Source organism: Staurois parvus, unplaced genomic scaffold (genome assembly GCF_062004578.1).
Source record: "Staurois parvus isolate SC_StPar_1 unplaced genomic scaffold, SC_StPar_1.0 ptg000961l, whole genome shotgun sequence".
Classification (NCBI taxonomy): Eukaryota; Metazoa; Chordata; class Amphibia; order Anura; family Ranidae; genus Staurois; species Staurois parvus.
Genome location: NW_028318757.1, coordinates 1,829,341 through 1,856,075, shown reverse-complemented (window position 1 = coordinate 1,856,075; position 26,735 = coordinate 1,829,341). Strand labels below are relative to the sequence as shown.

General features: G+C 45.2%; 1 protein-coding gene across 1 annotated transcript in view; it reads right to left on the bottom strand.

Annotated features, from left to right (window-relative positions):
• Window positions 1-858: 858 nt before the first annotated feature.
• Window positions 859-26,735, bottom strand: part of KCNC4 (potassium voltage-gated channel subfamily C member 4) — a 236,089-nt gene continuing 210,212 nt past the window's right edge. Inside the window, exon 3 of the mRNA XM_089657077.1 lies at window positions 859-1,411. Within this exon, the coding sequence (XP_089513203.1) occupies window positions 1,305-1,411 (107 nt within the window). The 3' untranslated portion in view covers window positions 859-1,304. The remainder of the gene's footprint in view (window positions 1,412-26,735) is intronic.

Sequence of the window (26,735 nt, the reverse complement as noted above, 5' to 3'; positions counted from 1 at the left end):
TTTGTTTTTAACCTTTTCTATTTCAGGTGGTTTGGAAATTATTTCTGGTTAGGGATGCTTATGGGGTCTGCAATTCCATGTTTTAACTTTAAACATCTAATTACGTGCGTAAAACATGTTTTAACTTTAAACATCTAATTACGTGCGTAAAACAAATGCAACTTTGTCACATGAACGTATGTTTGAATTGAACACTGGTACATGTCACCTCAATTCACATTTTGGTAAATCAGACAGGTTCTTTCATACAGCACACAGCACAGTTCTATTGCAAGTGGGGATGGACATTCTTTACAAATGAAATAAATATGCTCAGCTTGCATTACTTAGTGGATGCTTCCATTTGTGCTGTTGTTCTGTTAGACATTGTTTAGAAATGGATAAATGCCCAGAAGACCATTAATGTAAATATTTTATAACATGATAGCACTTCGTAAATATTTTACTGAAATCAGAAAGCACCATCACTAATCACCAGATCTTTCCTGTGTTCCCTGCCACTATCAGTACATAAAATTACATGCATTAAATATGAAAATGGAACTTTTAAATTTTAAGAGCCACTCGATCTTTCAGAAGAACGTGCATTCACTACATGACAGGGTCAAAAGAGAAAAATTGATTCCCACTGGTCACACCAAAGTCAGAACCTAGATATCCATATTTGTTTTTTGACAAAAATGGTATAAAACTCTTCTCCTGTGCTTTCTGAAATAAGACACAGCACTTGCCAAACATTAGAAAGAGCCTATCCACAAATTATATTTTGTACAAAAGAACTTTTCATAGACAGTCATCTTATGAAAATGTCTTTATCATTATTTTATTATGCAAAAATACTAATAAAAAACACATGCAAACTTTTACTTAAAATCATTTATTTTTTCATACCACTTTATTACAGTAGGTACATCTGTTCAGTTACTTGGTAACACAAATTGCTAATCAGTCAATCACATGGCAGCAACTCAATGCATTTAGGAATCTAGACCTAGTGAAGACAACTTGCTGAAGTTCAAACCGAGCATCAGAATGGGGAAGAAAGGGGATTTAAGTGACTTTGAATGTGGCATGGTTGTTGGTGCCAGATGGGCTGGTCTGAGCATTTAAAAAAATTCTGATCTACTTGGATTTTTAAGCACAACTATCTCTATGGTTTACAGAGAATGGTCAGAAAAAGAGAAAATATCCAATGAGCGCCAGTTGTGTGGAGGAAAATGCCTTGTTGATGTCAGAGGTCAGAGGAGAATAGGCAGACTGGTTGGAGATGATAGAATTGCAACAGTAACTCAAATAACCACTCGTTACAGCCAAGGTATGGAGAATGCCATCTCTGAATTCACAACACGTTGAACTTTGAAGCAGATGGGCCACAGCAGCAGAAGACCACGCACGGTGCCACTCCTGTCAGCTAAAAACAGGAAACAGAGGTTACAATTCACACAGGCTCAACAAAATTGGACAATAGAAAACTGGAAAACATTGCCTGGTCTGATGAGTCTTGATTTCAGCTGTGACATTCAGAAGGTAGAGCCAGAATTTGACGTAAACAACATGCTTGAGGTGATTGTAGCCGTATTAGTGCATTTGCGACAGAAACAATTGAGTACTGTCCGTGATACTTTTTTTATTTGCACTAACAAACAATTTTGAGGACAAGCTTTCGGGGTATGTCCCCTTCTTCAAAGTCCAAACAGTACTATTACAAATCACAAAGTTTAAGCAGAATGTTAGAAGGGATTGAGAAGAAAGAAAAAAAGGCTACAGATAAGATACACCAAGAGCGAGGGGGGAGGGGGGGGATACTACGCTCACACAGAGGGGGTCAAGCTTCAGCTAATAGATAGTCAAAAAAGCTGTCGGATAATGGTTGAGGAATCCCATGTCCAAGTTAAGGCCGTTATCTTTTGTGTCAAATAGAATTATCATTCTTAGTTCAACTGTTTTTCTTTCCTGGATAGATTTACTAAGGCTCAAAGAATATTTCCACAATAATGAAAGGAATCCTAGGACAATGGAGTGCTACACAAAGAAAAAGAACAGCTGCTTCACACCTCCACAAGGACCCAACCCCAAACTGGACACCTATATTGATAGCTTCAGATTGCGAGCTACATCCCTGATATCCACCCAGCAAAAGAAAATTCTGTACAATCTTTCACCACTAGAGCGAAGGGCTATACACGATTTGCACAACAATCAGGCCATCACCATCAAAGAAGCAGTTGTTGTGATGGATACAAACAAATACATACAAGAAGGCCAGAGGCAGTTGGAAAATGCCATTTACTATAAAAAACTGGATTATGATCTGACCCAGGACTTTACAAAGCAATTAAAAGGTCTCATTAAAATACTTCCAGCCCACGTACATTCAGAACTTATAAATGTGATTCCGAATCATCCAGAAATCAGGGACTTCTACATGCTGCCCAAAGTCCACAAGCCAGGAAATCCAGGCAGACCCATCATAACAGGTATGAATACACTCACCGAACAAATCTCAGGCTTAGTAGAAAATTTTTTAAAACCGTTAGTCATAAATACTGCTAGTTTCCTGCAAGACATAACTGACTTTCTGAACAAGATCAACAACATACAGCAATTATCAACTAATACACTTCTAGTGACTATGGATGTAGTATCCCTGTATAGTAATATCCCTCGCAAGGATGGATTAGCTGCATGTCACAGATCTTTATCATCCTCACCAAACAACAAATACACTTCTGAGGATGTTACACAGCTCATTGAATTCATACTTACACACAACTACTTTGCTTTCAATAAAGACATCTATCTTCAATGTATGGGCAGTAAAATGGCACCCCAATATGCAAATTTATTTATGGCTGACCTGGAGGAACAATTCCTGAACAGCATGGAACAAAAACCATACTTTCGCTATATTGATGATATTTTCATCATATGGACAGAAGGTGAAGAATATCTAAAACAATTTTACTCATTGATGAACACTTTTCATCCATCAATCAAACTAAAAATGGAATACTCAAACACACACGTCAACTTCCTAGACACCACAGTATACATCAGGGATGATACGCTTCACACCTCAATATACAGGAAACCCACTGACAGATGCAACTACCTCCACAGTTCCAGCTTCCACCACAACACACGAAACGTGCCATCATACACAGTCAGGCCAGTAGATACCACCGAGTATGTTCTGACCCAAGAGATAAACATCTCGGGACACTAGCAGACGCCTTCCATAAGAAGGGTTACAAGGACAAAACTATCAACACCAGCATAAACACAGCCTTGAGAACCCGAAGGGAAAATCTACTTCAGTACAAAGAGAAAAAAAAACAAACAACCGTGTACCTCTAGTAACCACATACAACCCAGCACTAGAAGGAATAAGAAAAATAATCAAAGATTTACAACCCATCATAACAGAGGATGGAACTCTGAAAGTAGTATTCCAGCAACCCCCAATATTGGCTTTCAGACAACCCCCCAACCTCAGAAATAAACCAATCAGTAGGAAACTTCCTTCTGATTATGATGTCACAAATAATGGAAGCAAACCCTGCAATAAGAAACGCTGCAAGCTGTGCAACCAAATCAATCCATCAAAAAGTGTCAGACACTCAAAAGGAATCTTCAATATTTCCGGATCATACACAGCTGCACCTCCAGTAATGTTGTATACCTTATCCAGTGCAGAAAATGCAGCAAAGGATCTTATGTTGGCGAAACAGGACAGAAGTTGCAAACAAGGATGAATTTGCACAGACATACCATCAAGGAACATAAAGAAGATGACCTCTGCACACCTGTAGGACACCATTTCACACAACCAGGCCACAATATGGAAGACCTCAATATTTTAGTTCTGAAAGGAAAATTCAAATCCATCCAGTAAAGAAAAACATTTGAACTAAGAATGATAATTCTATTTGACACAAAAGATAACGGCCTTAACTTGGACATGGGATTCCTCAACCATTATCCGACAGCTTTATGACTATTAGCTAAAGCTTGACCCCCTCTGTGTGAGTGTAGTATCCCTCCCCCCCCTCGCTTTTCATGTATCTTATCTGTAGCCTTTTTTTTTTTTTTTTTCTCAATCCCTTCTAACATTCTGCTTAAACTTTGTGATTTGTAATAGTACTGTTTGGACTTTGAAGAAGGGGACATACCCCGAAAGCTTGTCCTCAAAATTGTATGTTAGTGCAAATAAAAAAAGTATCACGGACAGTACGTAAACAACATGAAAGCATGGATCCATCCTGCCTTCTATCAATGGTTCATGTGGATGTGCAGGCAACAAATCTGCAGTAACTGTGTGATTCTATCATGTCAAGGTGTTTCCAACACCTTGTTGAATCTATGCCACAAAGAATTAAGGCAATTCTGAAGGCAGGCAAAAGGGGGTTCAACCTGGTACTAGCAAGGTGTACCTAATAAAGTGGCTGGTAAGTGCATATACAGTACAGTAGAAGCTGATAATCCCACTGCCCACGCTTCCTTTGAGCAAAGCAAGTTGGTCTGTATTATATAAATCCCACCCATTGTAAAAAACACTGCACAGCAGAAGCAGCACCGCAGACAGTGAAAAAATAAGTTAAAGTGTTACTAAAACCACAACAGTAAAATCAGTCTGTATATGCAGTAAAGCATGCTTGTTATACTCACTGTGAAACCTATAGGTCTAATCCTCTGCATTGTGTAAAAAGGATGTTTAATCCTGTCTTCTCTGATCCTCCCCTTCTATCTGCTGATAGAACGGAGTCTTGGGGCAAGCTGCACCTACTCAGTTTGGTGTGCATTGCTAGAGAGTTTTTTTTTTCTTCGGAGGGTGCATGTGATTGGCACAGGCCAATCAGTGCTTTCCATACAGAGGGTCAGGGGTTATTCAACCTCATAGGACAATCAGGGGAGAATGAAAACTCTTCCTACAAGCTTTAATTAGTGCTTTGTTGGATCTATTCTAACTGCTGATGAAAAAAAGGTATTTAGGTATTCGGCAGTTTATATTTACTAAAATAATTGCATTTCCATGTTATGTATACTGTGGGAGACCAGATATAGTGAATGCAGGGTTATGGGCTTAGTAACACTTTAAGATCAGATCCTGTGACAGACAATGGAAAAAATACAAAATTATTTGCAATTTTCTAAAGACTGGTACATTGAGCTCATTTCATGAACCCTTTTTTATTTTTGTAAACTTTTGTGAAACCAATCATCTTATATTGTATATTTAGATTTGCACACACCTTAATTGCACATTTCATGCATTCTGTCTGCTCGTGGTTTGTAAATAATATTTGGTTTTATTTATTGTCAATTGTACATTAGTTATATTCATACAGTAGTTCTAATGCTGAGTGTTATAAGCATTGGTTATTTTCATAGTAGCCAGTCACTGATTTAGCACTCTATCTTTAGCATGCATTTTTGATATTTGAACACTATATTTATAGCAACACATGCCTGGCAATGTGACAGACCAGCCCATAAATATGACAGAGCCTGGCCAGCAAGGGAGTCAGTGGAAGATGGAGTACTGAGAGGTGCTGCTGGGAGAGGGCCCCGGAGAAGGGGGGTCTTGCTGGAGGAAGGAAGAGGAGAACTGAAAGTGGGAGCTCCACTGCCCTGCCCTGCAGTCCACTGGAAAGGACAATAGGTAAAAGGTAGATTTTAGAGGTTCCAAAATAAGTTACTGTATCACCCAATATATGGCTTCCATCCAGTAGCCAAAAAACATGCAGACAAAAAGGGGGTTTGTGAAAAGAAATTCACAGAAAAGCGGCTACATTATGAACAGAATGTGATACTCAGAAAAATTTCCAAAAAATTATGCTTTATTTCACATTAATGATTGACATATGGGCAATCGCCCTGGTTTACCATCACCTCAGTATGAGACAATACACACAGACCTAAAACCATTAAAATCACACCAAGACCGGTCTAGGTATATGTGCTACAGAGGCTATGACCACAATAGTCTAAAGCACTGGCAGCACTGGCACATAGGTAACACTTCCTAAAGGAGGTATATTCAAAAATTATACCATAGGTATGCAATATCACATGCTATATATATATAAGCATATATCATTACCATATAGGTTACACCCCATAAAGGGGATTTTCCAAAAATTATACCAAGGGTATATCATATCACATGCATGCAAAGCGACGGACACAGTAATCGTCAAAAGAGAGGCATGACCCTGAGCCTATAAAAGGCAATATGGGTAAAACATAATATATATGCAGTACAACCCTATACCGGCACATGTGGTTGGGGCCCATTAATCTGTAATAAACGTGAATAGTTGTAAGGATTCTTATAATTGAAAGAGTCCCTGTTGTTGTCTTGATGGAAAAATAGATGCAAATAGCAGAAGTCTGCTTTAAATGGTTTCTTCACCACGGCATGTGGACTACAAACCACTTTAGTGTCGGAAACAAGATAAGGCCCAGTAGGTCTTCCGCCTGTTGCAATATATGTACTATGCCTTGTTTCTATGTAAAACACCATAATGTCCCCATCCTGTAATAAGACAACGATATAAGGATAGTCACTGTAAGAGCTTTCACTCTATAGTAGATATATATTATCATATAGATCGCAAGGAACCTTTTTCAAATGTCCTGTAACAGTCCACTCACCACCTGTGCAATGGGTAGTAGAAAAAAGAAGAAAAATCCTTCATAGGTACTGCCGTATTGATCCAGGGAACCACCGCTTACATCAGCCGACATTTCGCGGGTTCCGACCTCTTCATGGCGCCTGTACAGCCTTTGCATGACTCATGGCATGTGAAAATGGCTACCTCCTTATAGGTCGGCGTGCGTATCACCAGTGCGCATGACCGGAAGTGACGTATCTGACGTATGACGTCAACGCGTTTTGCCGATGGGCGTATCTCACTCAGCTTCGTCAGGACCAATGAGATTCCTGCATTTCAGCTTCCAATTTATAGTGGGTTTATGCAAATAATTAACTTGCAGCTATTCTCAATGGGAGAAAGGGGCTAATTACTTAGCACAACAGCTGGTCATTGTTTAAATTAAAAGAACAGGCAACTGGATATATCAAAGAGAGGAAAAGCTTGGCAATTCTATCAATGCAAAAGGAGATAAAAAATAATAAATAAAAAATTACCACACATTCACCAGAAGATGGCAATATTAATGAAAGAATCTCCAGACCTGGTCATTAAGTCAAAGGTATCTAAAATCGCAATAATAATTACCACAAAACCACCACAAGATGGCGATATTGATTAAAGAATCCCAATACAGGGTTATTCTGCCAAAGATACCTAAAACTCAAAATAACCATTTATTAGCATACAGCTATTTTCAATAGAGAGGAGGCTAATTAGCTTAATAGTTAGTCCTTTTCCACTTCTAGATTTGTATTCAAATATAGACCAACAGGCCATTGAACACCTCCCCAAAGAGAAAGGCTTATCTTAATACTTTAACATGTTATTTAACCATTAATGGAGATAAAGAATTACCACAGATTAGCCATAAAATGGCAATATGAAGCAAAGAATCCATATAAACCTATTTATCCAGAAATACCTGGAGATCACATTCAACATTTAACCCCTTTGAGTACAATGTATCAAGTTTATATATCCAATATTTTTCCTTTCTTAGTAATTCCCTATCAAAATCACCTCTCCTTTGGGGAAAATGCAATGCATAGAAATCTTTCACTTTTGTACCATCCAATTTACCTCCATGATGCTTAGCATAATGTTGGGCAAGATTACTTTCAGGATCATTGGATCTGATATCTCTAAAGTGTTCACCTATTCGTACTTTAAGTTGTCTTTTAGTCTTGCCAATATACATCTTTTTACAGGAACAAGTCAATATGTATAATACTCTTACTGTAGAGCAATTTATAAGACTTTGAATTTTGTAGTGAGTGCTATTTCTTGAGTCATAGAAAGAATCTGTACGATCCACATATTTACAGATTTGACATTTTCCACATTTATACATCCCTTTAGTGCGTGATTTTAACCATGTTTGTTTTAGCGGTTGATAGTCAGAATGAATAAGGAGGTCACCAAGATTTGGTGCTCTTCTTGCTACCATTTGGGGGCGCTCACCTACAATCTTACTCAATTTGGGGCATTGGGTTAAAATCTTCCAATGTTTTTCTAATATTTGTTTCACAGCTTGCCATTGAGCTCCAAATTGGGTTATCATTCTAACAGGTTGCTCACTTACTTTAACCTTCTCATCCTTTTTAGGAGATAATAAATCCTTACGGTCAGTTTGATATGCCCGTCTCCGAGCTTTTCTAATTTGAGAGTGAGAATATCCCCGTTCTCTAAACCTTTTATATAGGTCCTGCGCTTCCATCCTAAAATCTTTGATATTCGAACAGTTTCTCCGACATCTCAGGAACTGTCCCACTGGGATTCCCGAAATCAGTGAACGTGGATGATAACTTCTGGCCTCTAATAAGGTATTAGCTGCAGTAGGTTTTCTAAACGTTTTTGTAAGGAGTCTCCCGTCCTCAAGTCTAATTTCCAGGTCAAGAAAGGAATTGCACCTTTCATCAAACACATATGTAAGTCCAATATTGAAAGAGTTTTGATTTAACTCCTCCATAAAAAGTTTTAATTCCTCTGATGTTCCTCTCCATACAAGGAAGACATCATCAATATATCTCAACCAAATCTGGACATTTGCAAGAAACCCTGCTGACCTGAAGACGACCTGCTCCTCCCAAAAACCTAAATGCAGACATGCATAGGCCGGAGCCCATGGTGCCCCCATACTTGTACCTCTGATCTGTTGATAAAAGGTATTGTTAAATTGGAAAAAATTATGTCATAATGCAAAATCCAGCAACTCGCTAATAAATTCATTCTGTCCCCCTAGAGTAGGGTATGTTTTATCAAGAAAGTAAAAAGCCGATCTCAAACCAAATGTCGGCTGATGTAAGCGGTGGTTCCCTGGATCGATACGGCAGTGCCTATGAAGGATTTTTCTTCTTTTTTCTACTACCCATTGCACAGGTGGTGAGTGGACTGTTACAGGACATTTGAAAAAGGTTCCTTGCGATCTATATGATAATATATATCTACTATAGAGTGAAAGCTCTTACAGTGACTATCCTTATATCGTTGTCTTATTACAGGATGGGGACATTATGGTGTTTTACATAGAAACAAGGCATAGTACATATATTGCAACAGGCGGAAGACCTACTGGGCCTTATCTTGTTTCCGACACTAAAGTGGTTTGTAGTCCACATGCCGTGGTGAAGAAACCATTTAAAGCAGACTTCTGCTATTTGCATCTATTTTTCCATCAAGACAACAACAGGGACTCTTTCAATTATAAGAATCCTTACAACTATTCACGTTTATTACAGATTAATGGGCCCCAACCACATGTGCCGGTATAGGGTTGTACTGCATATATATTATGTTTTACCCATATTGCCTTTTATAGGCTCAGGGTCATGCCTCTCTTTTGACGATTACTGTGTCCGTCGCTTTGCATGCATGTGATATGATATACCCTTGGTATAATTTTTGGAAAATCCCCTTTATGGGGTGTAACCTATATGGTAATGATATATGCTTATATATATATATATAGCATGTGATATTGCATACCTATGGTAAAATTTTTGAATATACCTCCTTTAGGAAGTGTTACCTATGTGCCAGTGCTTTAGACTATTGTGGTCATAGCCTCTGTAGCACATATACCTAGATCGGTCTTGGTGTGATTTTAATGGTTTTAGGTCTGTGTGTATTGTCTCATACTGAGGTGATGGTAAACCAGGGCGATTGCCCATATGTCAATCATTAATGTGAAATAAAGCATAATTTTTTGGAAATTTTTCTGAGTATCGCATTCTGTTCATAATGTAGCCGCTTTTCTGTGAATTTCTTTTCACAAACCCCCTTTTTGTCCACTGGAAAGGACAGCCTGAAAAGCTTGGAGAGGAACCAGCCCAGCTACATAGCCCTGAAAGTAGTTCTATCCAGAGCTGCAGGACAAGGACAGTGTGAGTACCACTACAAGTACACCTTGTAGTGATGTTTGGACTATTTATTAAAGAAAATTATATTACCCAAAAGAAAATCCTAAAAGCTGACTGTTATGGGTTAAAATAGGTTATCAACTTCAGGTGACCCTCCAGGAAGCCACCATAAACAATGAGTGGAAAAGATGTCTTTAAAATACAATGAAATTAAACACCACCTGGAGGTTTGCAGATTCTCAAACACAAGGTACCATAAATTGACAATTGTGGGATAGAGCAATATGGATTACAAGACTCTCTTCTCAACTGCATCCCACTAGGAAACCTCAGAAATCGCAATTCTGGGAGTGGTGAGACTGTGTCAAATAATGTAATTTTCTTTTATATTTAAAACTTATTAGGATTTATTTTATTGTGTGGTTAGGATAGTGTACTAAGGTCATCTGGACAATAATTAATATAACTGTTTGGGTATTGATACTGATATCATATATAGAGATGAGCGAATCGAAGTAGGCGAAGTGGAATTCGAGTCGAATATTGGAAAATCGAAATGTTTCCTAAAATGGCGGCGGACATGTGCGGCGACGGAGTGGGGATGTCTGGGAAGGCGCACAGACAAGGCGCGCTGACCCATAATGCATTCCTTAATGACATGTGATCGCATTAGCCAATCAGCAGCCAGCCAGCCAGCACTGTGTAATGGTCGAGCTATAAATAGCGGCCATTTTAGAATTCTTCATTTGCCTCCAGTCATTCAAGAGAGGCAGACCGCTCTGTATTAGGGACAGAGTTAGGGCCACAGAAACGTTACTTGGGGACAGAGAAACGTTACTTAGGGACAGAGAAGCATTACTCAGGGACACAGAATTGTTAATGAGGGCCACAGAATCGTTACTTAGGGCCAAAGAAACGCTAGTTAGGGCCACAGAATTGTTACTCAGGGACAGACAGAATTGTTACTGAGTGCCAGAGAATTGTTACTTAGGGCCACAGAAACGTTAGTTAGGGCCACAGAATTGTTACTCAGGGACAGACACAGAATTGTTACTGAGGGCCACAGAACTGTTACTTTGGGCCACAGAAACGTTATTAGGGCCACAGAATTGTTACTCAGGGACAGACAGAATTGTTACTGAGTGCCAGAGAATTGTTACTTAGGGCCACAGAAACGTTAGTTAGGGCCACAGAATTGTTACTCAGGGACAGACACAGAATTGTTACTGAGGGCCACAGAACTGTTACTTAGGGCCACAGAAACGTTAGTTAGGGCCACAGAATTGTTACTCAGGGACAGACACAGAATTGTTACTGAGGGCCAAAGAACTGTTACTTAGGGCCACAGAAACGTTAGTTAGGGCCACAGAATTGTTACTCAGGGACAGACACAGAATTGTTACTGAGGGCCACAGAATTGTTACTTAGGGCCACAGAAACGTTACTCAGGGACACAGAATTGTTACTGAGGGCCACAGAAACGTTAGTTAGGGCCACAGAATTGTTACTCAGGGACAGACAGAATTGTTACTGAGTGCAAGAGAATTGTTACTTAGGGCCACATAAACGTTAGTTAGGGCCACAGAAACGTTAGTTAGGGCCACAGAAACGTTACTCAGGGACAGACACAGAATTGTTACTGAGGGCCACAGAATTGTTACTGAGGGCCACAGAACCGTTACTTAGGGCCACATAATTGTTACTCAGGGACAGACACAGAATTGTTACTGAGGGACACAGAATTGTTACTGAGGGCCACAACCGTTACTTAGGGCCACAGAATTGTTACTCAGGGACACAGAATTGTTACTGAGGGCCACAGAACCGTTACTTAGGGCCACAGAATTGTTACTCAGGGACACAGAATTGTTACTGAGGGCCACAGAACTGTTACTTAGGGCCATAGAATTGTTACTCGGACAGACACAGAATTGTTACTCAGGGACACAGAATTGTTACTGAGGGCCACAGAACCGTTACTTAGGGCCACAGAAACGTTACTCAGGGACACAGAATTGTTACTGAGGGCCACATAACCGTTACTTAGGGCCACATAATTGTTACTCAGGGACAGGCACAGAATTGTTACTGAGGGACACAGAATTGTTACTGAGGGCCACAACCGTTACTTAGGGCCACAGAATTGTTACTCAGGGACACAGAATTGTTACTGAGGGCCACAGAACTGTTACTTAGGGCCACAGAATTGTTACTCGGACAGACACAGAATTGTTTCTTGAGGGACACAGAATTGTTACTGAGGGCCACAGAACCGTTAATCAGGAACACAGAAATGTTACTGAGGGCCACAGAACCGTTACTTAGGGCCACGTAAACGTTAATCAGGGACAGACACAGAATTGTTACTGAGGGACACAGAATTGTTACTGAGGGCCACAGAACCGTTACTTAGGGCCATAGAATTGTTACTCGGACAGACACAGAATTGTTTCTTGAGGAACACAGAATTGTTACTGAGGGCCACAGAACCGTTACTTAGGGCCACAGAATTGTTACTCAGGTACAGACACATAATTGTTACTGAGGGACACAGAATTGTTACTGAGGGCCACAGAACTGTTACTTAGGGCCACAGAATTGTTACTCAGGGACACAGAATTGTTACTGAGGGCCACAGAACTGTTACTTAGGGCCACAGAATTGTTACTTGGACAGACACAGAATTGTTACTCAGGGACACAGAATTGTTACTGAGGGCCACAGAACCGTTACTTAGGGCCACAGAATTGTTACTCAGGGACAGACACAGAATTGTTACTCAGGGACACAGAATTGTTACTCAGGGACACAGAATCGTTGAATTAAAGAGTATGTCAGACAACATGCAGAGGAGTGGCAGAGGAGGCAATGTTTTAGGAGCGAGCAGACGTGGCAGCAGAGGAAGGGGTCGAGGCAGCACTATTCACAGCCAGAGGCCAGTGCTCCCGGTGTCATCCAGCGGTCGTGTCTCCACCGACAACCCTGCCGTCATCGATTGGTTGGCTCGGTCGTCTTCCTCTTCCCAGGTCACCTCTGACACCTACAGCCAACGGTCGGTGGGTACGTCAGACACAACCGTTAGTTGGCATGGCCCGGGACCAAGCCCACTAAAATCACGTGTCCTCTACCTGCCCCTGTCCTTTGGTGTTCCCTCACCAAGCAAAGTATCGCATGCTGTGGGCTCAGCCCCACTGTACAGTGAGGAAGAGCTAACAGAGGGCGGTCAGGAACGGGGGAGACATCCGCCTTTTCAGCAGCCAGGCGAAGAAGTAGTGGCGAGGAGAGTGGCTCAGTAGCCGGTCTAGAGACAGGTCTGTCTCCTGACCCAGACGCAGCCGAGGGGGCTAGTAGTGAGGCGGAGACCCTACTTGATGATGAGGAGGTTGATCGCACTTGGCAGCCTCGTCGTCATCAGGCAATTTCTTCCGCATCATCAGGAGAAGAGGGTGGCAGCTTGGCAGCGAGCTAAACAGTCGGTGGGTTGCCCAGGAGGCAGCAGGGTGCAGCAGTGTCAGTGGAGCCAAACGGCCACGGAGTAAAGCACCAGCTCCACTGCAGCCTACCACCACGGCCAGTAGTGGTGCCGGTGTGCACGGAGGAAGCAGCAGTCAGCCAGTGAGGAGTATCGGGGGCAAAGTTTCCTACTCGGCGGTGTGGCAATTTTTCGTCAAGCCGCCCGAGGAAGTAAACGTAGCCGTATGTCGACTATGTGGCCAGAAAGTCAAGCGTGGCCAGGGGGCCCATGTTGGGACTTCAGCGTTGCGGCAGCATATGCAGCGTCGCCATTTGGTGGCCTGGGAAAACCGTGATAAAGATACGGCGGTTCTGCCCGCCCCAGCCCCCGCTCCATCACCCGCTCCGTTACTTGCTCCATCACCCGACGTCAATCGCCCTCCATCAGCCAGTCAAGGCTCCAACACCTCTGCTGAGGGGAGTTGTCGCTCGTTGGCATCTTCCGCTCGTTCAGATGCTCCTTCTCCTGCTACTCCTCTTCACGGATTCCGTCAGCAGTCTTTCTTGGAATCCGTTTCCAAGAGACAACAGTTTGCGAGCACGCACCCGACGGTGCAAAAGCTGAACGTCCTCCTGCCCAAGTTGCTGGTGCTGCAGTCCCTCCCTTTCCAAGTGGTGGACTCAGCACCTTTCCGAGAAATGATGGCTTGTGCCGCGCCGCGGTGGAGAGTGCCAAGCCGTCATTTCTTCTCCAAAAAGGCAGTGCCAGCCCTGCATTTACATGTAGAAGACATGGTGGGCCAGTCTTTGAGCATGTCGGTCTCTGCCAAAGTGCACGGCAGCGCAGACGCGTGGAGCTGTAACTACGGTCAGGGACAGTACATGTCATTTACGGCCCACTGGGTGAACGTGGTGCCGTCACAGCCGCACCAGCAACTTGGACAGGTCACACCGCTTTTGCCTCCACGTTTGCACGTCCTTGGTCCAAAAAGATGTCCGCCTCTACCACCTCTTCTTCCGCCGTGTCCTCAGCCGCCACCCCCGTGCCAAGTCCCATTACCCGACCGGCATATCACATGTGCAGGGCGCAACGGTGTCACGCTGTTCTGCAGCTGGTATGCCTTGGCGAACGTAGTCACACAGGGGAGGAACTTCTCAGTGTAATGAACAGAGAAATCGACAGATGGCTGTCTCCGCGCAAACTGAAAATCGGAACCATGTTGACCGACAACGGAAAGAACATGGTGTCTGCTCTGCGTCAAGGAAGGTTGTGCCATGCGCCATGCATGGCTCACGTGTTCAATCTGGTTGTCAAGCGGTTCCTAAAATCCACCATCCCACTGCAAGACATCCTTAAAATGTCACGTAAACTTTGCATGCATTTCAGCTATTCCTACACCGCAAAGCACACCCTCCTTGAGCTGCAGCGGCAGAACGGAATTCCACATCATCGCCTGATCTGCGACGTTGCAACAAGGTGGAATTCAACCCTACACATGTTAGACTGCCTTTACGAACAGCGAAAGGCCATCACCGATTTCCTGATGTTACAAGCGGATAAAAGGTACTCCCCTGTGTAACTTCGATGTCAGCCATTGGCAGCTCATGCGTGACACCTGCCGCTTGCTCAGGCCCTTTGAGGAGGCCACGCTATTCGTGAGTCGGCAGGACTATGGGATGAACGACGTCATTCCTCTGTTGCACGTCCTTGAACAAATGCTGTTAACAATGGCTGGTCAGGGTGCGGTAGACGTGGCGCACAGATCTCAACGCCACATGACCCCTGTGGGGGCAGGACAGGAAGAAGAGGAGGAGGTAGAGGAGGACATTTGTGCTCAGGAATTATTGAGTGAAATGGGTGGTTTTTCCACTCAGCGGACAGGAGTGGAGGAGCAGGAGCATCTGGTAGAGGAGGAGGAGGAGGAGACAGAGGACCCAGACGCACCGTGGCAGTATGCTGTGGAGATGGAGGCAGGGAGTCCCTCGCATTCCTTGGCACAAATGGCCCATAGCATGCTCGGTTGCTTGCGTAGCGACAGCCGAATAATAACCATCAGACAGAGGGATGACTTTTGGCTGTCCACCTTGTTGGACCCTCGCTACCGTTCAAAAATGGTGGCCTTTTTCACACCTGCTGAGAGGGAGGCCAAAATAACGTACTATAAAAACCACCTATGTAGTCAGTTGGTCTCTGCCTTTGTGCGCCAACGTCCATCCTCAGACACTGTGGGCCCTGTGCGCTCGCGTTCCGCTGCCATGGCAGCAGGGGAGGGGTGGGGTGGTAGGAGCAGTGGCAGCTCCACCAGCAGCGGCTGCCTCAGTCTGCAGTCGATGATGAGTAGCTTTCTTCACCAGCGCAGTGAGGAAACTACTAACCAGCCACAGCAGCAGCAGCAGCAGCAGCAGCATCAGGTGGACCTGGAGCAGGACCTCAAAGAACAGGCTTGGGCCTACTTGGACAGCACCCTGCCAACCGAGGTAGACAATCCCCTTGACTACTGGGCAACGAAACTTGACCTTTGGCCCCAACTAGCTGAATTTGCCCTTGAAAGGCTGTCATGCCCGGCCAGTAGCGTGGCATCGGAGCGCGTGTTTAGTGCGGCAGGAGGTATTGTAACTCCGCGGAGGACACGACTGTCCACCCAAAGTGTGGAGAGACTCACGTTTGTGAAAATGAATCAGGCGTGGATTAGTCTGGATTTCAAACCACCAGTTCCTGACACAACTGACTAAATCCGCCATGAATCATGCCTCAAACATGTGCCACTTTCAGGTCTCCTCACACACTGCTGGTGTGTTCCATTTTTTGTCATAGGGTGCTGGCAGATTACGGGCCTCCCATAGCTGCTGCCAGGCCCCTAATCTGCCATGGGCCCCTATACCGCCTCCTCATGCTGCTGCCAGGTCCACAGTCTCTTATGCCATGTGCCACTTTCAGGTCTCCTCACACTGCTGGTGTGTTCAATTTTTTGACATAGGGTGCTGGCAGATTACGGGCCTCCCATAGCTGCTGCCAGGCCCCTAATCTGCAATGGGCCCCTATACCGCCTCCTCATGCTGCTGCCAAGTCCAGAGTCTGTCATGGGTCCCTGTACGGCCTCCCATTGCTGCTGTCTCCATCGCCACACTCTGCCATGTGCCACTTTCAGGTCTCCTCACACTGCTGGTGTGTTGAATTTTTTGACATAGGGTGCTGGCAGATTACGGGCCTCCCATAGCTGCTGCCAGGCCCCTAATCTGCCATGGGCCCCTATATACCGCCTCCTCATGCTGCTGCCAGGTCCAGAGTCTCTCATGGGTCCCTGTACGGCCTCCCATTGCTGCTGTCTCCATCGCCACACTCTGCCATGTGCCACTTTCAGGTCTCCTCACACACTGCTGGTGTGTTGAATTTTTTGACATAGGGTGCTGGCAGATTACGGGCCTCCCATAGCTGCTGCCAGGCCCCTAATCTTCCATGGGCCCCTATATACCGCCTCCTCATGCTGCTTCCAGGTCCAGAGTCTCTCATGGGTCCCTGTACGGCCTCCCATTGCTGCTGTCTCCATCGCCACACTCTGCCATGTGCCACTTTCAGATCTCCTCACACACTGCTGGTGTGTTGAATTTTTTGACATAGGGTGCTGGCAGATTACGGGCCTCCCATAGCTGCTGCCAGGCCCCTAATCTGCCATGGGCCCCTATACCGCCTCCTCATGCTGCTGCCAAGTCCAGAGTCTGTCATGGGTCCCTGTACGGCCTCCCATTGCTGCTGTCTCCATCGCCACACTCTGCCATGTGCCACTTTCAGGTCTCCTCACACTGCTGGTGTGTTGAATTTTTTGACATAGGGTGCTGGCAGATTACGAGCCTCCCATAGCTGCTGCCAGGCCCCTGATCTGCCATGGGCCCCTATACCGCCTCCTCATGCTGCTGCCAGGTCCACAGTCTCTCATGCCATGTGCCACTTTCAGGTCTCCTCACACTGCTGGTGTGTTCCATTTTTTGTCATAGGGTGCTGACAGATTACACTGTTCAACAGGTAAAAAGTTTTGGGCATAAAATTAGCTAATCTTACATAATTTTGGGGTGCTGAAAACGAAAATGACCCTAAAAAATGTTGATTGGCTCTAGTTTCCATGATATATTCACCCATCTAATGACGTAAGCCATTCAAAATTATGATGCAACTTCAGCTGCATATTGCGCAATTGATACTGGTGACCAATAATTGCATGTATACTGAGATGATGCAATATTAGCCTTTAATTGCATCACTTCACTGCATAAAAGCTGCAGTATCTGTAGCTGATTGTAGTTCGACAGCGTCTTTACATTTCGTTTTATGCTTATATAGGCTACTCAGTAATGCCTCAAATTTGTGTGAATAAAGCAGATAATTTCTGCTATATCTGCGGTGACATAACTTTTATCTCACAAAAAAGGAGGATAACAGGAATGATTAAGAAAGCCTACAACTTGTATTTTGGCTGCAAGATAGGAGACCAGGACAAGAGCTGGACACCACATATATGCTGCAATTCTTGTGGGACGGCACTGGAGCAATGGTTGAATGGAAAAAAGGCATCTATGCCTTTCGCTGTGCCAATGATTTGGAGAGAGCCAACAGATCATGTTAGTAATTGTTACTTTTGTATGGTGCCTCCAATTGTAAAAGGGCTAAATAAGAAGAAAAAGTTATCTGTGCACTATCCAAATATTCCATCGGCAATACGTCCAGTTCCTCATGGAGAGGGGCTACCAATTCCTAAAGCACCAGAATCCTTTGTGGTTGAGTCAAGTGAGGAAGAACCTGAAGCGTGTAGTCACGTGCAGTTGTAAGAGATAGCCCTTTCCTCGAATACAAGAGAAAAGCCAAGAGAAGCAAAACAAACACAAACTGAAGACAAAACTAGTGAGAATCCTAAGTATTAAAATTATTCAACTTAGCTTATGGCTATAATTTTTCTTGGTAATCCTATGCAATATATTATGCCATTTAGGCTTTGTTATGTAGTCAATATCACTTGCTTTATATTTGTGGAAAGACATCTATCTATATAATTATTGTGCATTATGTAGTCATTACGCCTATAGTAGAAAACCTTCCGTTTACAGAAAAACTAGAGCCAATTGACAAATTTCATTGTTATATTTGAACTCAGAATGTGAAATTCATTAAGAAATGGATCCTTTTGTTTCCAAAACTGGCAAAAAATAAAAATTTGTTGAACAGTGTTACGGGCCTCCCATTGCTGCTGCCAGGCCTGTAATCTGCCATGGGCCCCCGTACCGCCTGGTCACGTTGCTGCTGGGTCCACAGTGTGACATGGGTCCCTGTACCGCCTCCCATTGCTCCCACTCTGCCATGTGCCACTTTGAGGTCTCCTCACACTCCTGCTGGTTTCCATTTTGTCATAGGTTGCTGTATGGCCTCCCAATGCTGCTGCCTCCACCGCCACACTGTGGCTCCAAACACTGGTTTTGGCCCCGTGACTGGCCAAATGAGTGAAGTGTGCGGTGATTCTAAGATCGACGGCACTCATCTGCATGTCATACTGACTGACAGTATTATTTCTCTTCCCCAGCAGACTCCAAGGGCATTTAAATTAAAGGTACAGTGTTCTGCACTAATATTAAGTCTCTCTGAAGCCTAGAAACACCCTTTTTTAAGTTAAATTCACAGCGAATATATTCGACTCGAATCGAATATTGTCCACGAATTCGCCGAATCAGTCGAATCGAATTTTTGAATACTTCGCTCATCTCTAATCATATACTGTATACTAACTTATTTGTAGTGTTTGCTGTGCTAATTACGGCCGCGGGAAATTGGAAATAATATCTGAAGCACTATAAGTTGATACTAACCCCTTTAAAAATTTGTTTTACATTATTTGATAGACATATATTGTGTTTTTATACCACAGAGGTTAACGTAATATATCTTTGATTGTGTGTGCGAATATATTAATCACTAGTAATTTTCATTTGTATTAATATATATATATAAATATTTGTACATAAATAAATGTATTTATCAAAAAGGCAAATTGTGTATATGGTAAAGAAATCACATTGGTGAAAATAACTCAAGGAATATTATAACGTGGTGTTCGAATTATTCAGGTGTCCAAATTATTGGATTAATAAATATTTGCCGTATTTTAACGGCTGGAGGCACTGAAAAATATTGTTTAAGGGATTGGACACCACCCTACGTACTTAGAATAAATTATTGCATAAACCACCACAACCTCCAGGGCCTAGAAGGGAGAAATCTGCTGGATTCAAGTTCTGACAAGTCTTAAAGGATAGTTCATAGCTGGACTCAGACTGTCAGGGTTCTGGCTGGACCACAGTCAGTCATTCACCTGCCATTGTAGTATTTTTTGGAGAAGGAAGTTGTCTTCAAATTGTTATTCGGCATTTCAATTGGGCATCCCAAAGCCCCTTTACTTGTCCAAGTTACATTCCTTAATAAATCTAAAAACAATGCTCATGGACGGTTTCTTCTGGATGCAAGTAGAAAATGCATGTTGCGGGGGAAAGGGGAGGGGGTCGCATGTGCACAGCTGGTGATGGCAGCCGTCTGGCATCACAGCTCCGCCGTACATCAGCCAATATACGCTGAAATCAGGGGAGGACCCAGCCACCCAAAACCGACCCCTGTCAGCCCATGATCCCCATGGCAAAGGGGAAAAAAATAACGGCACCAGCACATCTCCAGGAGAATCTAGCCCCGTACCAGGCTGACTCCAATAAGGCCACCGCAACTCCACTCTTGGCTTCTGACACGTGGCAGGCTAAAGCCCAGGGAGCTACATCACTGGACCTCTCCATATGAGGATGACTATCCAGGCAGAGACTCCCCCCCTCGACCAGCTCCTCACTTCCCAGCTGCCTCAGCCTGAGTACTCTGGTGATCCTGCCATACTAGTGAGGTTTTTCGCATTGCTGGAACAGGGTCTGGAGAAGGCGAGCAAACGCATCACCATTGAGCTTAAGCAAGAATTCATATCAATACCATAGAAACTAAGCTGGATGCTATGGTCTCTGGGACCAGAACACCGACCAGATTTCTCAATTACACGTTAAATTGGAAGAGGGCCTGTCAAAAATCAACAACCTGGAAAATAGGTCCCAGAGATATAACTTTAGAATTTGAGGCCTTCCTGAGTCCTATACAGACACTGATGCGATCCTTACTCCGTGATGAACAGGTTCATAAACTCAAGCTGGATCGGCCCCTTGCCCAAATGGACCACCAAGGGACATCATCGTGAAGCCTCACTTTTATGGAATCATGGAGCAGATCATGATAAAAGCCAGAGAAAACCCTAATATTCAGATAGGAGGCCACGATATCCAAATCTTTGCTGACATATCACAGGCCACAGTTTGGTGGTTATTGCGACATGACCGCATGACTGACCTCCCTACACTGTTGTTCATGATAATCCGTTGTTTATCATATTGTTTTTCTCTTTCCCCTGTTTGCAGGTTTTCCTTTCCCTCCATACACCTCTGAATCAATTCTCCACTTTCTTTTCGTCTTCCTCTACCACCCACGCGACATGCGCTCTCCATTGGGATTTGCTTCCGGATTGCCTCCTGGTTCCAGGCTCTCTGGGGTAAGTCAGTTCTTTTGACCTTTCTCATGGCTTCTGATAACACAACACACCTAAACCAATCATGGTCCTTGCAACGGATCGCAAGATTGCCGCCACCAACATGCGACAATCTCACGACTGCAACGTCCAATATGTCACGATCGCGGCGTCAGACCCCAGACCTTCTCACCAAACTCGTGACTGAAGGACTGACCGATCCAAACCGTGATGTGACGTGCGTAACAATGCCACAAACAGCTGCACCCTGCACAACGATTTTCCAGCTAATGGACTACAATCTGTGCCTGCAGCCTGAATGCGCTTGTTACTGGGTCAGGTTAATCACACAATTAACCATTCACTGCCACCACCTCCTTTTTGTACCGAGAAAAGAGGAAACTCGGGGTTCAGCTACAACACTATAATGATTGAAATAATTGTCTGTATAAAACGGTCCGCAAGCCGGTTATACAGAGGTTAAAACAAACAGTAGCATTCTCTTAAAAGGCGGGGATTCGTAAATTGCAATTAAAAGCTATAGAAACAGTTCAACACTTTCAGAAAGGAAGATTTATTACTAAAAGGTCAAACGGGTGCAATAAAAATATTTACAGAAAAAAAAGATGTAACTAAGATATACATATATATATATATATATATATATATACACACACACACACACACACACACACACACACACACACAAAGAACCATAGCACAGCAAAGAGATAACAGGGAGAAGTTAAAGGGTTAAGTTACTTGCCATTTAAGCCTTTGATGTAAGCAGATCCAAGTTGCAGAGCGAAAGGGTCTCCCCAGGTGGTATATTGATGTTAAGAATGGGAGAAGACTAACTTACTTTTTAGGCCTGCTAGCCTGTTTTTTAAAGTCCCCCAGCAGGGGGGTGGCTCTGAGTAACTGACCAATACTCTGTTTAGGGAGGGATTGGCAGGCGGAGCCCAAAATTAGAACCAGCATCTTTCATAATTCATATTCTGGCCTATAACTGTCAGGGCAGGAGCTGTGGATTGGACAGGCAGGCATAATGGCAGGGTCACGCAACAACTGACGACAACCACTACCCACAGACTGGAGTCCCTCAAGGCGCGGAGTCTAAGCCCCAGGCTGCCCTTCACCAGGGCCCCTGATGGTGGGGATGGACTTGACACAGCCAGGAACCAGGTCGCGGCCCCCGAGAAACCTCAGCTGCGGTAATGGCCGCCGCCAATGGCGTATAGCTTGTAGGAACCAAATAAGAGCGATAGCGTAGTCAGACAGGCCGGGTCGATAACAGCGGGACAGACAGTACAGAACGGTAGACAAGAATACATGGGTCACAATCCGGGTTCAGCAACGGGAGGTCAGATAAAGGAATAAGGCTGAGAGTAGTATTAGACAAAGCCGAGTCAGTTTCCAGGAGAGCCACAAGAGTAGAATAAGAGCTTGCAACAACACTAACAAACAGGACACGAATGCAAAGAGCATGTGCAGACAACCGGCTTAAATGTGCTCAACCACACCCCACTGGGGGATGGACCGCAGAGGCCTGAAAGCATAAAAGGCTCCCACCATGCTTTGCAGAAACCCAAGATGGATACCAGCACATGGAGCAGCATAACCTCTGGGAAAAGGTAGGACCTTGACAATAACTTCCCAGCTGCACAAGCGACAATCTCTCCGCGGGTATTTTATTATGCAGATAAGTCTAAGGATCATGTAGATATGAATTATGAAATTGTACGTTACACGGTGTACGAGTTCTATGTTTTGGCTCCCCTGATGATCTGAGGTGGACGAGTGACCAATCAAAATCTTTGCGCATTGGCCATCTGACGATGTGCCCGGTTTTTATGTAAGTCTTCCATATTTCAAGATATGAAACATAGGGTAAAAACTGATTTTACCAGAAGTTATTTGATCCTGCCACCTACGCTGAGCTAGGTTTTATGAGGTTACAATTCTTTAAATTTCTGGGAGAGCTGCCTTATCTCTGTTACGAGGTGAGAAATTACACAGGTTCTTGGGCAGAGAGGCTCTGTCTCTCTTGGGGGGCTTTGTAGCTCTGGGCCCCCTGCTGCTCTAGCCTGCCAGTGACCCACAACCAGATGTCGCTGTGGCTGAACAGAGAGGAAAGGGGGAGGATGCAGGAAAATATATTTCAATATGGTTAGTCCCTTCGCCAAGATGGAGGTTAAAACCAAAATCGTTGAACCGCGTCCATCTCTAATGCGCGCTTTTGCTACACCTCAACCTCAGGTGGTTGCATGGGAGTAAACTACAAGTTTCCTCCTGATGCAACCGACCTCTGCCCAGAGGTTCACTGTGGGTCGACCTGGTACCGCTGCACTGCGGGAGAACCAAGGTCCGTCTGAACAGGAATCTGTTCTCCCCGGGAACACTGCTGTGCCGACCAAGTGGGTGGTCACAGGTGGGCACCAGTCGGCTGTGGCTGTCCAAATATTGTGGCCACTGCCGGGGTGCCCACCTGTTCACAAAGCACTTCGGCTGAGGGGTGTTACCTGCTAACATATTAATATGTAGCTTCTTGTCGAGGTAAAGAAGGAGATTCCCCTCTCCCACCTTCTTCCTTAGGCCTAGGACTACATCTGGCCTGAAAGTAGTAGCGCCTGTGCGCACCGGAACCGGACAGGCGAATTCTGGAATTCGCCTCCCAGTGGTGTCCACAGGTACCCTCGTCCAAGATGAACAGTCCTTGTTACCTGCTAGCCTCCAGGACACCAGTTCCTCCAGTTTCCTATCTGCTAGGTCAGTCACAGGTCCAGCTGAGCCATGATAGTTGCACCCAGGCATCTTACCATAGCCAGCTGCACCCACGACTGATGTAACCTGCTTTTTGGCCTGGGGAGCAGACCAGGCCACATTTGACTCAGCCTCCCCATGCCCAGACCTCTTTGGGTCTCTTCCTACCGGTGTGTTCCAAAACTGAACCACTGACCTGCCCCTCTGACAGTTACCCTTCTCGACTGTCAGACTAGGCACGGGCAGTTGGTTCCTGACTAGTGACAGGGGCCCGAGTTGCTCTTCCCAGACAGGGCCGAACACCGCAAGGCCCCTAAAGTGGGCAACTGCACCCAGTTCCACTCCGCATCGTAGGCCATTCCTGACCCCTGGCGAGGAGGTTGGTGCATTCTCAACCCTAACTAGCTTTCCCATGGATTCAGGCAAGCTACATGGGGTAGCGGAGGCTGGCTCATTCTGAGCTTGCTGGGTTAGAGATGGTGGCCCATACCCCTTGCGCAGGTCCATGATGGTTAAACAGCGGGTACCTTCCGGATGCTCAATTACCTCATGGCTCCTGAGCATGGGGCAGGCCACAACCACAGGACCGGCGCTCAGTTTTCCAAGGTCCTCAGAAAGCCTGCTCATAGGTTTGTCTGCCTGTTGACACACCATGACAGATGAGATCAAATAACAGGCGTCCAGGCTCCAGCCCCCAGTGAGTAGGCCAGTCTTCCTGTCAGGTTTTTGTTTACTCTTCCCAGCAGGGGGGTTCACATCTTGTCAGAGGCTAAAATTCCTGTGTGAATGGCTTTCCAGAGCTGCCTTACTCGTGGGACTACAAGTCACAGCTAGCTTACCTCTGAAGCTCCTTTGTGAATTGCTTTTCAGGGCTGCCTGATCCATGGAACTACAAGTCCCAGCCAACTGTGGTTTACCTTTCTTAGCAGGGCAACTCACAGCTAGCTGACCTCTGAAGTTCCTTTGGGAATCGCTTTTCAGTGCCGCCTGATGCGTGGAACTACAAGTCCCAGCAGGCTGTTGTGTACCCTCCTTAGCAGGGCAACTCACAGCTAGCTGACCTCTGTAGTTCCTTTGGGAATCGCTTTTCAGTGCTGCCTGATGCGTGGAACTACAAGTCCCAGCCAGCTGCCCAGTCCTAGGCAAGGCCAACGGTTGGGCACTTATCAAGGCATAATCTTTTGAGCCTGGGCAAGGGACAGGCCTATCCAGACCCTCCCTTTGCTCAGCCCCCAGAGATTGTACTTCTGCCCCCTTCACAGCACTGTGGGTGACCCCCAACACTGAAAATGCATCATTTGTTTCATTATGAATATCATAATCATTGTTAGCACTACCAATATTCTCATCAATATTAATGACATTATCAATGACATTACTGACATTACCATCCACGTTGCTGACATGATTATTCCCATTGTCATCATAACCATTATCAACAGTCATGTTTATAATATCAATGACACATGAGTTCAATACCTCCCCAGGCAAAGGGATTTCTTCTCGTTCTCCAGCTAATGGAGAATCCTGTAGCCCCACTCCATTCCCAGCCCCCTCCCTCTGTCCATCCACAGGTGGCCCAGACATTACCCCAATATCTGCCCACAGTACCTTGGCATGTCCAGAGAGTTCCAGGGGGCCCTTCTGGGTATTCTCGGCAGGGGCATAATACGAAACAAGAGTGCCTAGGTCAGCACCCAACAAAACAGGTGTGGGAATTTCCTCGGAGACCCCCACCTCCCTCATCCCCCTTCCCACACCCCAATCTAGGAATACCTTTGCACAGGGTATGCGTGAACGGGTCCCCCCAACTCCTGTGAGGGTAAGGAACTTTCCTGGGATGAGGTTCCTTGGCTCAATCAGCTCTGGCCGGATCAAGGTGACTTCTGCCCTGGTGTCCCGGAAACCAGTTACAGACCGGTTGCCCACCGTGACTGGCTGCAAGTTGGCGGGAGTTACCCACATCTTCCTGCGGACAAACAGCACGGAAGAAGAGTTGCTGGCTGGCTGGCCAGAGGATGTTGTCTGCTTCCGCTCAGGACACTGCATCCTGAGATGTCCGGCTTTCCCACACGTGAAACATCTGCGGGTGTCAGGCAGGAATGGCTTAGCCCCAGGAGCTGCAGGTGTGGGCGGAGGAGAAGCTTGACTCACCGATTTAGGAGAGGTTGCTAGGGGCAATTTCCCCCCTTTCCAGCCATTCGGAGGAGCCTTGTGACGGTCAGGCACCCGTGTGTGGACGTAGGTATCTTTCAGATCTGCTGCAGCTTTAGTAGATGCTGGCTCCCTCTCCAAGACAAACTGTCTGACGTCTGCCGGGCAAATGTGCAAAAGTTGATCTCGTATCATGAGATCTTCCAAAGACTCATAGGAGTCAGCTTTCAGTCCCTTAGACAACTGTCGGAATGTGGTGCGTAAGCGACTTGCCACATCCGTGTAAGAGTCCCCAGGTCCCTTCTGTGTGGACCTGAACCACTTGCGGTACACTTCTGAGGTCATCTGGTACTTCCGGATGATGGCATCTTTTGAGGCTTCATAGTCGTTGTCCTGCCCCTCTGGCATTTCAACAAGCGCATCCAGGGCCTTGCCTCGTAGCCCTGGGGTCAGGTACCGAGCACATTGTGTTTGGGGCACATGGTACTGATGGCATGTTTTTTCAAATGACAGTAAATACGTGTCAATGTCACTATCTTTGTCTATCACTGGAAACTTGGCCGCGCCCACGGCCAGAGTGGCGTCCCTGTGCTCTAGGGACCTGAGGTTCTGACCTGGTCGCTGTGGCTGGAGCCTTGCCATCTCCAGCTCGTGCCGACGATCAGCCTCCCTCTGGCGTTCTGCAACTTCTCTGTCAGCCTGGCGTTCTGCAACTTCTCTGTCAGCCACTGCTTGGCGTTCAATGAACCGCAGGTATG